Source organism: Colletotrichum paranaense, assembly GCF_030867605.1.
Source record: "Colletotrichum paranaense strain IMI 384185 chromosome Unknown Scaffold_8.1, whole genome shotgun sequence".
NCBI classification, from domain to species: Eukaryota; Fungi; Ascomycota; class Sordariomycetes; order Glomerellales; family Glomerellaceae; genus Colletotrichum; species Colletotrichum paranaense.
This window is the reverse complement of record NW_026848966.1, coordinates 163,102-178,632: the sequence shown is the minus strand read 5'-3', so window position 1 is coordinate 178,632 and position 15,531 is coordinate 163,102. Positions and strand designations below refer to the sequence as shown.

The 15,531-nt window shown below is 54.0% G+C and overlaps 3 protein-coding genes across 3 annotated transcripts; 1 reads left to right on the top strand and 2 right to left on the bottom strand.

The window, feature by feature from the left end:
• Positions 1-312: 312 nt before the first annotated feature.
• CPAR01_09898 (glycosyl hydrolase family 3 N terminal domain-containing protein) lies at positions 313-3,183 on the bottom strand (the record flags this gene model as incomplete). The annotated part of the gene is made up of 1 exon (XM_060494161.1): positions 313-3,183. One exon carries the CDS (start codon positions 3,181-3,183, stop codon positions 313-315), a length of 2,871 nt encoding a protein of 956 aa, XP_060346343.1.
• Positions 3,184-6,202: 3,019 nt separating this feature from the next.
• Positions 6,203-9,618, top strand: CPAR01_09897 (ABC transporter; the record flags this gene model as incomplete). The annotated part of the gene is made up of 2 exons (XM_060494160.1): positions 6,203-8,832; positions 8,886-9,618. The coding sequence occupies 2 exons, from the start codon at positions 6,203-6,205 to the stop codon at positions 9,616-9,618; spliced, it is 3,363 nt and encodes a 1,120-aa protein (XP_060346342.1).
• A 1,067-nt stretch (positions 9,619-10,685) lies between these two features.
• CPAR01_09896 (uncharacterized protein) lies at positions 10,686-13,474 on the bottom strand (the record flags this gene model as incomplete). The annotated part of the gene is made up of 2 exons (XM_060494159.1): positions 10,686-10,874; positions 11,012-13,474. 2 exons carry the CDS (start codon positions 13,472-13,474, stop codon positions 10,686-10,688), a joined length of 2,652 nt encoding a protein of 883 aa, XP_060346341.1.
• Positions 13,475-15,531: the final 2,057 nt, after the last annotated feature.

The following is a 15,531-nucleotide window of genomic DNA, read 5'->3' as shown; positions in this document are numbered from 1 at the left end:
ATCAGTGTAAATGATTCTGGCCATGATTCCTCTCAGATAGACTGATGCTCCCAGCACTTTCGCCACACCCGAGTACGGGTAAAATATATTCAAGTCAACCAGGGCTTGAATTAAACGTCACAGTATTCAAGTAGCTCTATTCACATTCTACAGACGTAGATCAGCCACCTTCACGAGACCCTATGTAGTCTCATCATGTACAACAATACTGAATCAGAAACGAAACTCCCATTTGTGTTTTCCCACAATCTTCAATTCATAAACATACATGGCTTCAAAACAGTGGAAACAAAAGAAATATTCAACAACTGTTTACCAACTGCCCATTTGCGTAAGATGCCTCGAGCTCTCGCCAACAAGGAACGAATACTCTCCAAACGTAATCATCGCCCAGTTCTGTTGCCGTACGTCCCAGTAACTGAGGTCGCGGCGTGTCACGTTGAACGTGACGGTCTTCTTCTCGCCCTTCTCCAGGTTGAACTTGTCAAATCCGCGAAGGACCTTGACGGGGAAGTCCACGCCGTGCACATTCTTCGGGTACGACATGTACAACTGGGGGACGACCTTGCCTGCTACAGCGCCGGTGTTGGTGACGTCCGCCTGGATGGTGACATATGTCTCCCACAGATCGGGGTTACCGCCCTCTTCACCGCCGGCTTGGGATGGAGGTTGCTTCACCTCGTATCCGTCTGGATAAGGGTACGGTTCCGAAGAAATATCGTCAACGGTGTCCAAGTATGGGTACACATATTTCTCGAGCTTACGGAACCCCTCCGGAAACAAAGCCACCTTCTTGTCAGGGATCTTGTCACTGAATTTTGGTGGCTCCGCCCCGGGCGCTGGGCGAGGTGGAGGAAGTGCGCTCTTTTCCTTGACGCCCTTGACGGTGACATTGGAAAACTCGAAGCTTGTGTATGAAAGACCGAATCCAAATTCAAAACGAGGTTCAATGTTGTTCTTGTCAAAGTGTCGGTAGTCGATGTAGAGTCCTTCAGAGAAGTCTTGCTGGGGCACCACGCCGTTGGGTAGGTACAAGATCTGTCCGCCAGGTCCAAAGTCCTTAAGAGACTTGGGGATCGTATACGGCAGCTTGCCACTGGGGTTGACATCGCCAAAGATCACGTCCGCTAGCGCGTTTCCACTCTCTTCTCCTGGAAGGTTGGCGTAGAGGACGGCCTTGACACCGGGATGGTCGATCCAGCGTTCCATTTCGACGGGTCCTACCGAATGAATGACAACGATGGTATCGCCACCTGCTGAGTTGCCGTCACCCTTGCCGCAATTGTCAGCAACCAGGAGGATCAGATCGTCTCCTCCTTTTTGCAACTTGAGATCGTTTCGATCACCGCCAATGCCTCCCCATGCCAGGAAGCCTTCTCCCGAGTCCGCGTTCGCAAATACGATGCAGACGTCCTGGTTGTGCAGCACAGAGGGGTCCTTTTGGAATGGGGGCGAGTTTGTGAGATACTCGGACAGCTCAACTTTCTCAGACTTGAACCCCTTCTTCAAGGCTTCGACAGGAGTAACGAGGTACGGGAATTCCACAGCACCACTGCCCCAGCCCGAGCCCAGTGTTCCTTGGTTGCAGCCGCGATCAGCGCAGTAATTCGGGCCGTTGCCTGGACCAGCGTCCTCGCCATAGATGCCAATCTTCAATTTGCCCTCGTGGCGCTTGCGCTTCGCGTCGATGAAGCCGTCTCTGCTGATTGGCAAGACGTCCTTATTCTTGAGCAGCACTGTGCCCTCGGCAGCAACGCGGCGGGCAATGTCAGAATGGTTGCCTTGCACATGAACATACTTGTTGACCTCGACCTGAGGTTGGGGTGTCTTGCTACCGGGAGCGAGGGTACCCATCTTGTCGTTGGTCCACGAGGAGAAATTGGGGAGCTCATCTGGGTAAAGCTTCTTATCGTCCTGACCCAGCTTATACCAGGAAGCAACGATACGAACGGCCATATCATCCAATCGTTCGACGGGAACGGATCCGTTGAGGACGGCTCGAGTAAGTTCGGGGCCCCAGAGAGATTTTCCATTCTGCCAAAATAGACCATCGCCAGGCATTGTCATATCCAAGCCTGCGAGAGCGCTGCCGACACCTGAACGTTGTGCAAGCCAGTCGCTCATTACGAAGCCTTGGAAGCCCATCTCGTCCTTTAGAATACCGTTGAGAAGCTTGGAGTTGTCGCAAGCGTACGAGTTGTTGACCTGGTTGTAAGAGCACATGACACTGGCAACACCAGCCTTGACGGCATCGAGGAATGGCCACGCGTACAGCTCGTGCATGGCCCGGTCGTCGATGTTGCTAGAGATGGCGTTGGGCAATCCCCACTCCCAACTTTGTCGGAAATGTTCCTGCTCGTTGGCAACAAAATGCTTGATGGTAGCCATGACGCCCTCCTCCTGAATGCCCTTGATCGTCTCAGCAGCAGCGATACCCGACAGGTAGGGGTCGGCGCCAAAGCCCTCCCAGTTGCGGCCGCCGGCAGGCAGTCGACCGAGGGGTCCAACGCAGGGTCCGAGGAGCACGTTGATTCCCTTGCCTCGGGCTTCTTGACCATGGGCCTTGCCTCGCTGGTACATCAATTCTTTGTTCCAAGTAGCGCCAACAGTGACGCCGGCAGGGAATGCTGTCGCATTGTCGGCAAACCGGATACCAAGGGGACCATCTTGTAGTTGGAGCTGCGGGAAGCCAACGTGGACGGCAGGGCCAGTCGTGCCAACCGCGAGACCCATCATCCAGCCAGTTCCTGTTGTAATGTTGACCTTTTCAGGCAACGTCATCTTGGCGACCATCTCTCCGGCTTTCTGATAGCTCTCTGCCCAATTCTTGGATATGCCACCCTTTGGAGTCGGGTACCATGGTGGCGATAGACCGGTGGGGGGCGCGCCCTTGAACTTCTTGTACATGACGGCTCCTCCGGCGCTGATGAATACCCACATGATGAAGACGACGGCGGTGATGAGCAGGCATAGCTTCGAGCGACCCTGAAATAGTCTTCTGAAAGCTGCAATGCAGCCCCGCGGCCTGGCGGAAAGGAAGGCGGGCTTGGGGAATCTTGACTCCTGCTTCTGTTCATTTCGCTCGAGGTAATCCGTGGCATCGATGTCGGAGCCGTCGTCGGATTCGCCATCGTAGGAGCGGCGGGACTTGTCGCCCAAGAGTCCCTCTTTGCTTGGGTCCATAGTGGACAGATTGAATATATGTTGTACTATCCGTGGCCGTGACTCTAGATCCGCCTAGGGGAAGTCGAATGCTTCTGGTTTTTGTTCAATGATGTACAATTTAGGCTGGATCTGCGTCTGACGAGCGCACCAATCCTGTTCAGAGACGGATTGTGGTAGCACGGTTCGACTGGCGTACCATTGCTCGACACGCCCTCGGGGATGGTATTGTAACGAAGCAGTTTCGGTACGTGTCGGAGACAATTGGGGGTATAGGCAAGACGGTGCTAGCAACTCGAACTCGGTCAATCGAGATGGAGTCTGGGAGTATGTGAAGAGCGTAGGCGACCTCGGAAGTTGACGTGATGTCAGTGTCGGATCAGGACAATCAGACAAATACTTGCGAAGACGAGAAGAGAAGGGTTGGAACTTGGAAAGAGTGACAAAACAATTGAAGGGACCGGGACGAGGGACGGGGTGTCAGGTCTGTTCCCCTAGGTTTCGACTCGCAGCAGTGCGGCTTTGTTCTTTTGGCGTGCTGGCGGCGTGTTGGCGTGCTTAACCTTTCGTAAACCACGCTGCTGAGTGCAGAGGGATCAGGCCGTGCCCGCCTGGATTTGGGAGCTTCCGGTTGAAACAGTGGGGGAATCTGGGTCTAGGTACGTACTGGATACCCCACGCTTGGACCGCTGCCCCTGTCTTAGTGACGTCCCTTGGGCCTTCCAGTCCTCGATTACAGCGCCATTAGGCCAGTGGAGCCGTGTTCTTCTAGGGCTGCCCCGCTGATTGGCGCGGGGCCTCGGCAGCACGGGCCTACGATACCTAGCGTCTGCCCCTGGAAGAGCCAGAACCCGGCAGAAGCATGCCAAATTCCCTCCGAATTCCCATCTATTTCCAGGTCTGTTAGGCACTCCATACTCCGTACTTTTAGGTTGTTTGTAACTTTGCTGAGGTTCTTGGATAATGTGCCTCATCTTAGGTAAGCATATCCGAATCTAAGGAAAGGTAAGCACCGGAGATCTCCCGCTTGGATGCGATGGATTCCATCCCGTCTTGCACCTCATCTCAGTCTCAAGATGCGATACCGAATGACCCACCGACGAAGGTAAGGACACTGACGAAAGCTGGCAGACCATATCAGGTGCTCGAGGCCACATTTCGTCTTCTGATCAACCCGACGTCACATTTTACTCTTAATATGAAGCAGGGAGCCATCTACCGCCAGCCTTTTCTCCAGCATCAATAACGTCCGTCCATGAGCTGAGACTGTGAAAAAAGCAAGCTTCCTTATCCCCAATTTCGCACAAACTTGCCTGCCTCCTCGACCTCGATCCATCCAGCTTCGGGAAAGAGAAACACGGTGTCTCAGCTAGATTTTGACGACGCTCAGAAGCATTCAAAGGCCAGCAGCTGGAATGTGCGGGGCCGATGTGAGAAGCAAAACTAAACTACAGCGGGGAGGCAGTTTAGTGATCCAAACGTCACGGGTGGAAATGTTCCAGGCCCTCGTGAATTTGACTACTACGTAAGGTGCTGCTCACTTCGTCTGATGAGTGTTCTGGTACACTTATGCTTTTATGCTGATGCTACACATCAGACTGGCCCGGTTGCTGATCATCGCAGAAAATGTCCTTACGAAAACACCGCCAGGCCGTAATTCTCCAAGGTTGTGAAGAAGACGAAATGCCAATGTTGAAGCCCTCTGGATGCATCGTTGGACCAAATTTTCCACAAAATCAGTTCAGCATTTAGACACGGCTCACATCGGAAGAGGAAGCCAATCTGCAAGTCGGCCGATGGGCCAAGATCAGCCTGGCGACCTCGAGGGTCTCTCATGATTTGGTCGACCCATGTGTGACGTCGAACTCGCCTTGGCCAGTTCTTACGATACAGATGGGAATAGTTCTGAGAGCGATGAGACTAGACCAAGGCCAAAAACAGCCGACAGCGCAGCCTCAGCTCGCAAACGGCTGTAGCCGAGACTCTGCTGGTCATGGCTGCCACATGTGAAGAGGTATCTTGGGTCGCCATGTACGCCATGTACGCCACACATTATTCTCCACACAGCTTATCGTCAGGAAGGCATCCATCTCTGCATGGAGTATCTACAAGGCAGAGCATAACGGTGTTGCGGACTAGAAGAGCCCTTTCAAGATAAGACAAAGCGGGCTAGACGCCTGCATCAGTGGGAGAATGAGAAGCAACGCTGCCTTCGGTCCTCCTTGAACCCACGCTGACCAGAGGCTCTTGCGCACGAAACAGGGTCGCACTCGCAAGACGAAATTTGTTGATATCTTGAAACGAGATGGAAGGACAGTGACCACTTAGCCGAATCTTTGGCCGACGGTGAGGCGGGACGCAACCGCGGGGTGGGCCGCGCTTCTTCAACGGGATTTCGACGCCGGCACCGGAGCAACCGCAGCGGAGGGATCCAACATGTTGAGAGAATTCTTCAAAAACTTGAAGGTGAAGAGATAAATGAATTTCCGCTGGGCCCTTGGTTCCCATTTTCCGTGCTGAGCAACGAGAGTTGCGTAGTTGGATTGGTAATTCGGGCATCAAGAGCCTTTCGCAGCGGAGCGAAAAAGATGAGGTACGGAGCCCCGCGGTACGTACTCGTTTATCGCTACGGAGATTGGGGGCGAGGGTGGAGATGAGTAAGCGGGTGCAACCAATAAGATATCTCCGATAGGGGGCGAGATACAAAGTTGAATTTTTTTTTTTCACATGGGCCAAGGATGCGATTCTGCTGGTGGATTATGAGAAACAAAGAGGGAAAAATCGCGCCCGGACTTGCAGTGCCCAATCTAAAAAAAAATCTGTGTTGCGACGGAGGGACACTTGTTGCTGACGACCTACACCACACAAACTCGCCGTCCCACGAGAGAGAGGACAGACGAGAGCATCCTTTTTCTCCCCGCGAAACTCTTTTCCGGTTTTTCCTCCTTCAGAATTGCAGAAGCGAGGTCCCTTTGTTCGCGCGCTCTCTCTCCCTCTCTCGCCCTCCGACCCCTCTCTCCGAGTGCTGGTTGTCGCTTCCATGCCTCACCCTGTAACCCCGCCCTTATCGCAGCAGGAACAACACCAAGCGAACATGACCGTCGTGGCCAAGGGCGATGCCCCTCCCCCGCCATCCCAAGAGGAGGTTTCCGCCTTCTTGAACTCCATCTTCACCGCGACCACTTCCGCCGCCTCAGTCGATGCCGCCTACGGTCTTTGCGAAGTCCTCAACAACACGGTCGGATACCAAGGTCTCGCCCATTATGGCATTCTTGCCGAGATCAAGAAGGCTGTTGCCAACAAGAAGTCTCCTCAGCTTCGCGAGTGCGCCCAGAACCTGCTGGGTGCCCTCTTTGAGCGCATGCCCCCCAAGTCACCCTTGAGCGAGGTTGTCTTCCTTGTTCAGGATGCCACCCTCGTTCCTGCAGCTCTCGACGCCCTGGCCGACAAGGGCTCCGTCGTACGCGAGTCTGCTCAATATGCGCTGGACGCTCTCTTCAACAACTTGAGCGCCGAGGCTCTCGTCGTCGGTCTGCTGCCCGTTCTTCACACCTACCTGTCCAAGAGGACCGGAAAGTGGCAGGGAACTGCTGCTGCCCTCCTCTTGCTCCAGAAGATCGCCGAGAAGGCCAAGCAGACTGTCGGCTCCACCCAGGAGCAGGCTGAAGAGCAGGATGTCCTCCGTGAGGCCATCGGAACAAAGCTGGCTGGCCTCATCCCCATCGTCGAGGGCGGCATGCACGACCTCAAGGCCGAGGTCGAGAAGCAGTCTGTCCAGACTATGACCGCCCTTACCGCCCTCCTTTCCAACGACGACGTCGCCCCTCGCGTGCCTCTTCTCATCGATACCATGCACCACCCCTCCACCGAGACTCTTCGCAAGGCCATCCACGCCCTGTCCATGACGACCTTCGTCGCCATCGTCACCTCTCCCGTCCTTGCTCTCTTGACGCCCCTGCTGGAGCGTTCCCTCAACACTCCCTCTACCGCTCAAGAGGTTCTCCGCCAGACCGTCGTTGTCGTCGAGAACTTGACAAAGCTGGTTCACGACCCGATCGAGGCCAGAACCTTCTTGCCCAAGTTGCAGCCAGGTGTGAAGGGTGTCTACGACCGCGCTTCCCTCCCCGAGGTCCGAGAGCTGGCTAAGAGAGCATTGGATGTCATTGAGAAGGCCATGGGTGACGACAAGGATGTCATCGAGCGTGTCTCGAGCGAGGACGTCGGCAAGATCCTTGATGCCGAGATCAAGAAGAGCGGCGGCCTTGCCGTCACCGACATCTACAAGGTGGCTCGCCCATACATCTGCGAGCAGGTTGCTGAGGACGTCAACCACCGTTTTGTTCAGCGCATCTCTGGACGCATCGCTCCCTACCTGCAGGCCTTGGCCCCGAGCTCTAATATTGCCATCGCCGACAGTGTTCAGAAGTACTACGTCGAGGAGGACGAGCGCAAGTACGGTGTTCCCGAGAAGGAGGACGACGGCGAGACGGAGATTGTCAATGCCCACTTCTCCCTGGCATACGGTGGCATGCTGCTGCTTTCCCACACCAACCTGAGACTGCTCAAGGGTCACCGCTACGGTCTTTGCGGTCGCAACGGTGCTGGCAAGTCCACGCTGATGCGCAGTATCGCCAACGGCAAGCTCGAGGGTTTCCCTCCCCAGGATGTTCTTCGTACCATTTACGTCGAGCACAACCAGGGTGAGGATGCTGATATCAGCATTTTAGACTTCGTCCTCAAGGACGAGGAGATCGCGGCTCGCGGTCGTGCCAAGGTCGTCGAGGTTCTTGATGAGTTCGGCTTCGGCAGTGGCCCTGACGAGCGCCAGTCGCACAAGGTCGGCTCCCTGTCTGGAGGATGGAAGATGAAGTTGGCTTTGGCTCGTGCTATGCTGAAGGGCGCCGACGTCCTGTTGTTGGACGAACCTACTAACCACTTGGATGTTGCCAACATCGCCTGGCTCGAGAACTACCTCAAGACCCACCCCGACATCACCAGTTTGATCGTTTCTCACGACTCCGGTTTCCTCGATAACGTCACCACGGATATTTACCACTACGAGCCCAACAAGAAGCTTGCCTGCTACAAGGGCAACCTCGCTGCCTTTGTCAAGGTTCGCCCCGAGGCAAAGAGCTACTACACGCTCTCCGCTTCCCAGGTTCAGTTCAAGTTCCCGCCCCCGGGTATCCTGACTGGTGTCAAGTCCTTGACCCGTGCCATTATCCGCATGACCAACGTCTCATACCAATACCCCAAGGCCCCCAAGCCCTCTCTCGCTGAGGTTACTTGCCAGCTTACTCTGTCGTCCAGAGTGGCCATTATCGGCCCCAACGGTGCCGGCAAGTCCACGCTCATCAAGATTCTTACTGGTGAGGTCATTCCCAGCACCGGAAAGGTCGAGAAGCACCCCAACTTGCGTATCGGTTACATCAAGCAGCACGCTCTTGAGCACGTCGAGATGCATCTTGAGAAGACCCCCAACCAGTACCTGCAGTGGCGTTACGCCAACGGTGACGATCGCGAGGTCCATATGAAGCAGACCCGTATGCTCTCCGACAAGGATCGCGAGCAGATGGATAAGCTCATCGATCTCAAGGACGGCAAGTCTGCTCGTCAGCTCGAGACTATCGTTGGTCGTCAAAAGTACAAGAAGACCTTCCAATACGAGATGTAAGCACAACCTAATTCCCGAGTCACATGGCAAATGTCCTAACAAAACGTAGTAAATGGCGTGGATACCTTCCGAAGTACAACACTCAGGTGTCTCGCGAGACCATGATCGAGTGGGGCTTCGACAAGCTCATCCAAGAGTTCGACGACCACGAAGCATCTCGCGAGGGTCTCGGTTACCGTGAGCTCCAGCCCACCGTTATCTCCAAGCACTTTGAGGACCTCGGTCTGGATCCTGAGATTGCCAACCACAACGAGATCGGCTCCCTGTCCGGTGGCCAGAAGGTCAAGGTTGTTATCGCTGGTGCAATGTGGAACAACCCTCACTTGTTGGTACTCGACGAGCCGACTAACTTCTTGGATCGTGACTCCCTCGGCGGTCTCGCCGTTGCCATTCGTGAGTTCAAGGGCGGTGTCATCCTCATTTCCCATAACGAGGAGTTCGTCGGCGCCCTGTGCTCCGAGCAGTGGCACGTCAACGACGGCCGTGTCGCCCTCCGCGGCAACGCCGCTATCAACCTCGGCTCCTTCGAGGACAACAGCAGCGTACCCGGAAGCGCTATCGCCTCCACCGCCGTCTCCTCCGTCGCCAACAGTGCCGTCAACAGCGCGGTCAACTCTGGCGCCGAGGATAATTCTGAAATGAAGTTCCGCGCCAGAAAGAAGAAGAAGAAGACCAAGAAGGAGCTCAAGGAGCAGGAGGTCCGTCGTCGTCTGAGACACATTGAGTGGCTCAACAGCCCCAAGGGAACACCCCACCCTCCCGACACGGATGACGAGGAATAAGTTGGACTTTACGACGACTCACGAAAAGACGGTTAATACTGAGCGATACCTTGTTCTTCTTCTGTGGTGCTGGGTTTAAGAATGAGAGAGAAAAGAGCATGACCAGAACATACACAGACGAGGTCGACCTCTTTTCCTAAGAAAGAAAAAGTTGGGTTTTTTTGCTGCTTTCAGAGATATCTTGGGGATAGAAGGGATTGGAGGGGAACAAAATAAAGGGAAAGATCACGTAGAGACGTCGGTCTTCTCCCCTACCCCCATCCGTGTTCAGACGGGATTAGAAGGCGTTCTGCATATAGACGGGATCCAGGATGGGCTCTCTTTTTTGTCGTGCTTTTTCTTATGTTTTCGTGTGGTGGATATTGTCTCTGCCCCCTTCAGAGATTGTCGCGTTTAGTTAGACATTGACAAAGACAATAACCCACTCTAGACAGCCTTTTTTGGAATGATGGAACGAAAACTCGATTCGAATCAAAATTGCACCCTTCGATCCCTTCTGTTTCGCATGTGAATGTCAAGGGTCCATAGTCACAGCTGAGGAGAACGAACTCTCAGACCCATCGTTATCATCAACCGCTCAGGACTAAATGCCAGTGATCTATACGGAATTCGTGTTTTCGAGGGCAAAAGGCATTCTCAAAGGAATGTGGCTCAATTTTCTCTAAATTTGTGCTAGTGGAATCAAATACCAACACTTGGGCGTATGTGTGCGTGTCTGGTGACCATCATCTACTTCATGCCCTATCCTAAGTTCCAACCTTACCCCCCTGTCCTTTGGTTCCGCGATGAGCCACCTCATACTTGATCATGATAATTAAGCTTTATATGTAAGTGTTAAAGATATTTTGCATGGCATTTTTTGTGAAATGGTAGAAAAGAAATGAAAACAAACAAGAGCGCCACTGATCATGTCGTGGTCTGCTCAAGCTGGGATCTAGGTATCAAAGCCCCTCGCAACTCCGTCCCATGTCTATATCGTTGCGGGAAAACGCCCACTGTACAATGTTTGTCGCCTCGTACGGCTCATGAAAATAGTAAATAGCATCAGATCCAACATGGTAATTGTTTTACCACGAGAAGGTCATGAGCGCGGGGTTGAGGGCAATGGGTAGGAGCAAGTGACTGGCTGAAACGGTGGCCATGGGAAGGATGGCGACGAAGTCGGTGATGCGCCAGTCATGGGGGACAAAGTCGGCGACGGCAAGAATGATCATGCCGGCGATGAAGATGCAGGAGAAGAGCATGGAGAATTTGAACTAGTCACAAAACGTTAGCGTCGGCTCGAATGAATACGAAGTGGTTGAGATTGGAATGCATGGCCATGCGTAAGCACCACCGGAATGTGGAGCAAACGCCTAGCATGAGCAAGGGAGGGTGGTATATAATAACTTACCTTCTTCAAAACCTTGGGCACCTCAATGAAGAAGTTGGAGAACTCGGCTTCCTTGGACGTCGAACCCCACGTCATGTCGATCTCGAACATGTGAGCCAAAAGGGCTTGGCTGACGTGAAGACTGAGGCCACCGAGGAAGATGGCGAGCAGGAATGTCCACTTGAGGTTCTCGAAGAAGGCCATCAACAAGCTCTTCTCACCAAGACGGTAACGCATGATGGCGAGGGCGACGTTTCCAAGACCGTTGAAGACAATGATGATGGAGAACCAAACCTGCCACGAGTCGACATAGTACTTGTCAAGGTATCCGTTGTACCAGCCCATGAGGAAGTAGTTGACCGAGGTCATGATCCAGGCAGCACCGATAGCGTAGTAAGTACCAATGTATGAGACGACGGTGATCTTGGAGGTGAAACGAATGTTGCTGAACAAGAAGGTGCGGAACAGCGGGGTGAAAGGACCTCTCCAGAGCCAAGTGCGGATGGGGTGGAAGAGAAGCTCGTTGCAGCCGTAGGCGTACTTCTCCCAACGGGCAAGCTCATCGTACACAGTAAGCGATACACCCTCCTTGAAACCTTCACCAGCCCAAGCAGCTAAGCGAATAATGTAGCCCTTGCACTGGAGACGAAGCGACATGTCAAAGTCCTCGGACACGTGTGACTCGGACCAGAACTTTTCGTATCCGTCCTCATCGTAGTAGCCGACCTGCTGAATGGCGCTCCAGCGAAGAATAGCGTTGTGACCGACGAAAGGAGCAACATCACCGTTGGACACAGTGTACCGAATGGCGCTGTAGATGAGGTTGGTGAAGAAAGTGATACCGTTCTCGAAGTAGGTGTGGACGACCTGCATGACACCAGACGAGAATTGCATGATACCGACATCGGGAGACTGCTCCATTTCGGAAACGGCGTCGAGGAAGCAATCAGCGGGAACTTGGGTATCAGAGTCGATGATGAGAATGTAGTCGCCAACACGAATGTTACCGTCAGCCCATGCACGGCCATCGTCCTCGAGAACCTCCTTGAGAGCCTGTTCGTAAGCCTGAGCCTCATCGTGCTGAGTCCATTCGTTGGGGCGGTTGATGGCCTGGAGCTTTTCTTCGACCTTGAGGGAGATCATCAAACCAAAGTTCATGTTGGAAGCCTTTTTGAACTTGCCCTTGCGGGTAAAGCCGTTCTCGCCGTGCTTGGGGCGGGCAACCCATCCAATGCTGTTGTCGGCGTAGAACTCGATACGAGCGCGGCGCTCCTCCTCAGAAATCAACTGGAGACCATCGTCGTTCATGAACATGTTGGCAGAGCCACCCTGAAGTTCATAGGTGGACATGGCCTGCTTGATGGATTTGACAGTAGGGACAATGACACCACCGAGACCCTCCTTGTAGACAGGGCACTGAACGGTAACGTGGGGCAGGAAAGAGCTTTGCAGCCTCGGAGGGGGACGAGCTGAGTAGAACTTGGAGTTGATGGTCAACTGGCGAATAGGTCCGAAGATCTGAGCTAAGCAACCGACAATGACCTGGGCGAAGAATAAGGTGAAGAAGATCTGAAGGGGAAAGAGGGCGACGAGAGCCAGACGAAGGTAGTCTCCGTCGACAGAGACTTCGATAGCCAGCTGTCTCCAAGCAGCGCCGAGGGAAACGACGACGAGAACCAGAGTGACGGACACCAGGTAGGTGTTGAGGAGGTGGACAGGGCGCTTCTCGGGCTTGATCTGTCCGCTTTCCTCATCAATCTCGTACTCGCCAACGTTGGGACCCTTCTTCTCGTCACCCTCCTCGTCTTCAGCACCGGCTTTCCAGACAAGCTCCATGAGCTCGGACTCGATAGCCTTGGCTCTCTGTACAAGATGGAGCGCATCGTCATCCCAGACAATGAGGAGGCCCTCGGCAGCGATGAAGGCGGCGAATTGGTGCTTTCTCGCTCTAGGAAGGTCCTCAATAGTGGGCAGGATCTGGACTCGGAGACCGTTCATCAGAGGAACATCGACGGCGTCAGGCGACCACTGAAGGAAGGTCTTGATGACACGCGAGTTCACCGTCATGGCGCACTGAACGTTGAGGGCTGCACAAGCCTGGGCAAACGGGGAGGTGCCCAATTGGGGAGGGCAAGCCATGTACTGACCCCTGGACTTGCGCAGAAGAACACCCTCGACCTCACCAGATCCGTCACTGACCCAGAGGTGAGAGCACTGCTGCTGGTAGAGGTAGTTGACCATGACTTCATGCTTAATGTCGTCGAGGAACATGGAGCTGCCATTGGAGTGCGTCGATCGACCAGAAATGGACTGCGGACGAGAGTTGTAGCGAGGAGTAGGTGGCTGGAGTTCCATATCGTTCGTGCTCGTTCTGTTCGAGTCTTTCTCCATGACTGGAGCCTGGTTGCCGCGAGCGGGCTGCGGTGGGCTGCCACGGCCGGAAGCTTCAGGCTTCTCAGCCTTGAAGTAGCCACCGAGACCCATCGTGATGATGGCAGGCGAGGTAGCTTCTGAAAGTTTTCAGAGAGTTGTCGACCAAGTTTGGTACGATTCGAGCTGCTTGAATATTGTTAGTGCCTCTCACAGTCACAAGCTTATTCCGAGTGGAACGAGCACAGCATGAAGGTCGCGCACCTCTGGATGTTACACAAAGACAATGCAGTGGGTGCTGCCGTGTTCGAACTCGGATCGAACAAAGTAAGCTTGAAAAGACGATGAAGCCCAAGCTGAGGCAAGTGACCAGGCTGAGGGGGAGGTCAGGTGGGCAGTGATAGCGAGTGTGTAGGCTTCCGAGTGGAACCAAAGGCTGATAGTAGCGAATGTATGGAAACGTTCAAGCAAGCATGAACAAAGGCGCCGAGTTGTCGGATCGAGTCGAATTAAAGTCGAGTCGAGGAATGTGGACCGGAGGGCGAGAGTCAAGCCTAAGAGGAGGCACGAGACAGCGCAAACAACCTCGAGGTCTCTGATGGGCGCCTTGAAGGTTAGTCTTGTAGACGATCTCGAGGGATGAGAGAAGGGAAGGCAAGCCAAATAGTGGTCGAAGACGAGGGAGGGTTCAAGAGGTTATTGAGGAGGGTAGAGACACAGCAACAGGAGGAGGATGAGGAGCGGCAAGAAACAAGGCCAGTCTAATCGGGGAAAGCGTCGATGAGCCTCGCCAACACGACCAAGGGGTGGGTGTGCAGACGGATAGCGCAACAGGCCAGTCTTGGAGGCGAGGAACCGGCGGACAGAGCGAGCGCAGGTTGGTGGGCAGCGGAGGGGGAGAGTGAGTGGGTAATAGTTGGTAGGATGGTTGAGTAAGAGAGGAGAAGTCTTGCCTACTAGCCAGACCCAAAAGCTTTGGCTAGAGCATAGACTAGAGGCAGAAGACAGAGCAAGGGGGGGTGGGATGATGAGAAGGGAATCGGGAAATGCCCTACGGCGAGCGGTACGGACGGATACACCGTTCCTTGCCCGCCTTAGACGAGCTGCTGGCCTGCCACTGTTGCCGAGGGGAGCGAACGGGATGGGACGTGAGAGGGGAACGTGGTGATGGGATTTGCAAGAATCGCCCGGTATACCGTATAAGCGAGTGGACGGACTGGATGGGTACAGTACCTAAGGTATGGATGGTATTCTTCTCTGTTTACGAGGTACTGCGTACAGTTGCGCGGATGAGGCACGGCGAGCCAAGGTTCCGGGAATTGGATGCTGAGAGAGCGGGCAAAGAGGGCAAAGACAACAATCGGACGCTGGGGCGCTGCCCTGGTCTGCACGGGTTATCTTGGAAGGCGTCTACTTTCGTGGGAGGGCGTGTCTAGGTTCCCGTCGATTGGGATATGATGCGATGTGCTAGCGACCCTACTACGTAGTACGTATGGTAGCAGCCGTGTTCTGGTTGTTGGAGATATTCGCGGTGCTCGCCACGCTGAAGCCGGGATCACTAGTTTGAAGTGTGGACGAAGCGAGGGATCGGAGGGGGATTAGAGCGTCTCCGTAGAGGAGGGGGGATGCAAAAGAAAGGCGCGCTTGGAAAAGCAGCAATGACTGGGAATCCCACGTTCTCTTCTCGGGGTGGAAATGAAAAATAAGGGCGACGATGCAGTGGTTTAATGGGACAAGGTGCAGACGAGACTGGGTATAGAAGCCTGCAGTGGAAATTGGCAGCTTGGCTTGAAGGGGTTTAGTCCACGCGGAAGAATAACGTGAATATCGAGAGGCTAGAGGGGAAGAAAGAGAAGTGAGAAGGAAAAAAAAACTACTATGGAGTAGTTCCTACCTTAGAAACCACAACGTACTTTTCAGCGCCGAAAGCCATGATGCCCGGATACGGCAAGAGCAACAATGAGAACAAGGGGGCGTGGCTCTGAGAGTTTGGGGTTGGGGGGAACCTGAGGAAAGGACGACCGAGGAGTGAGGACATCGTGGCTACCCATACCAACGTGCCAAGGACAAGGGACAACTCTGTGTGCTGAATGGGAAGGTGCAAGTAAGAATTATTGCGGGTTACGAGAGACATTGGGCCAATAGAAGTCGTTCCGGGCAGAAAAGCAAGG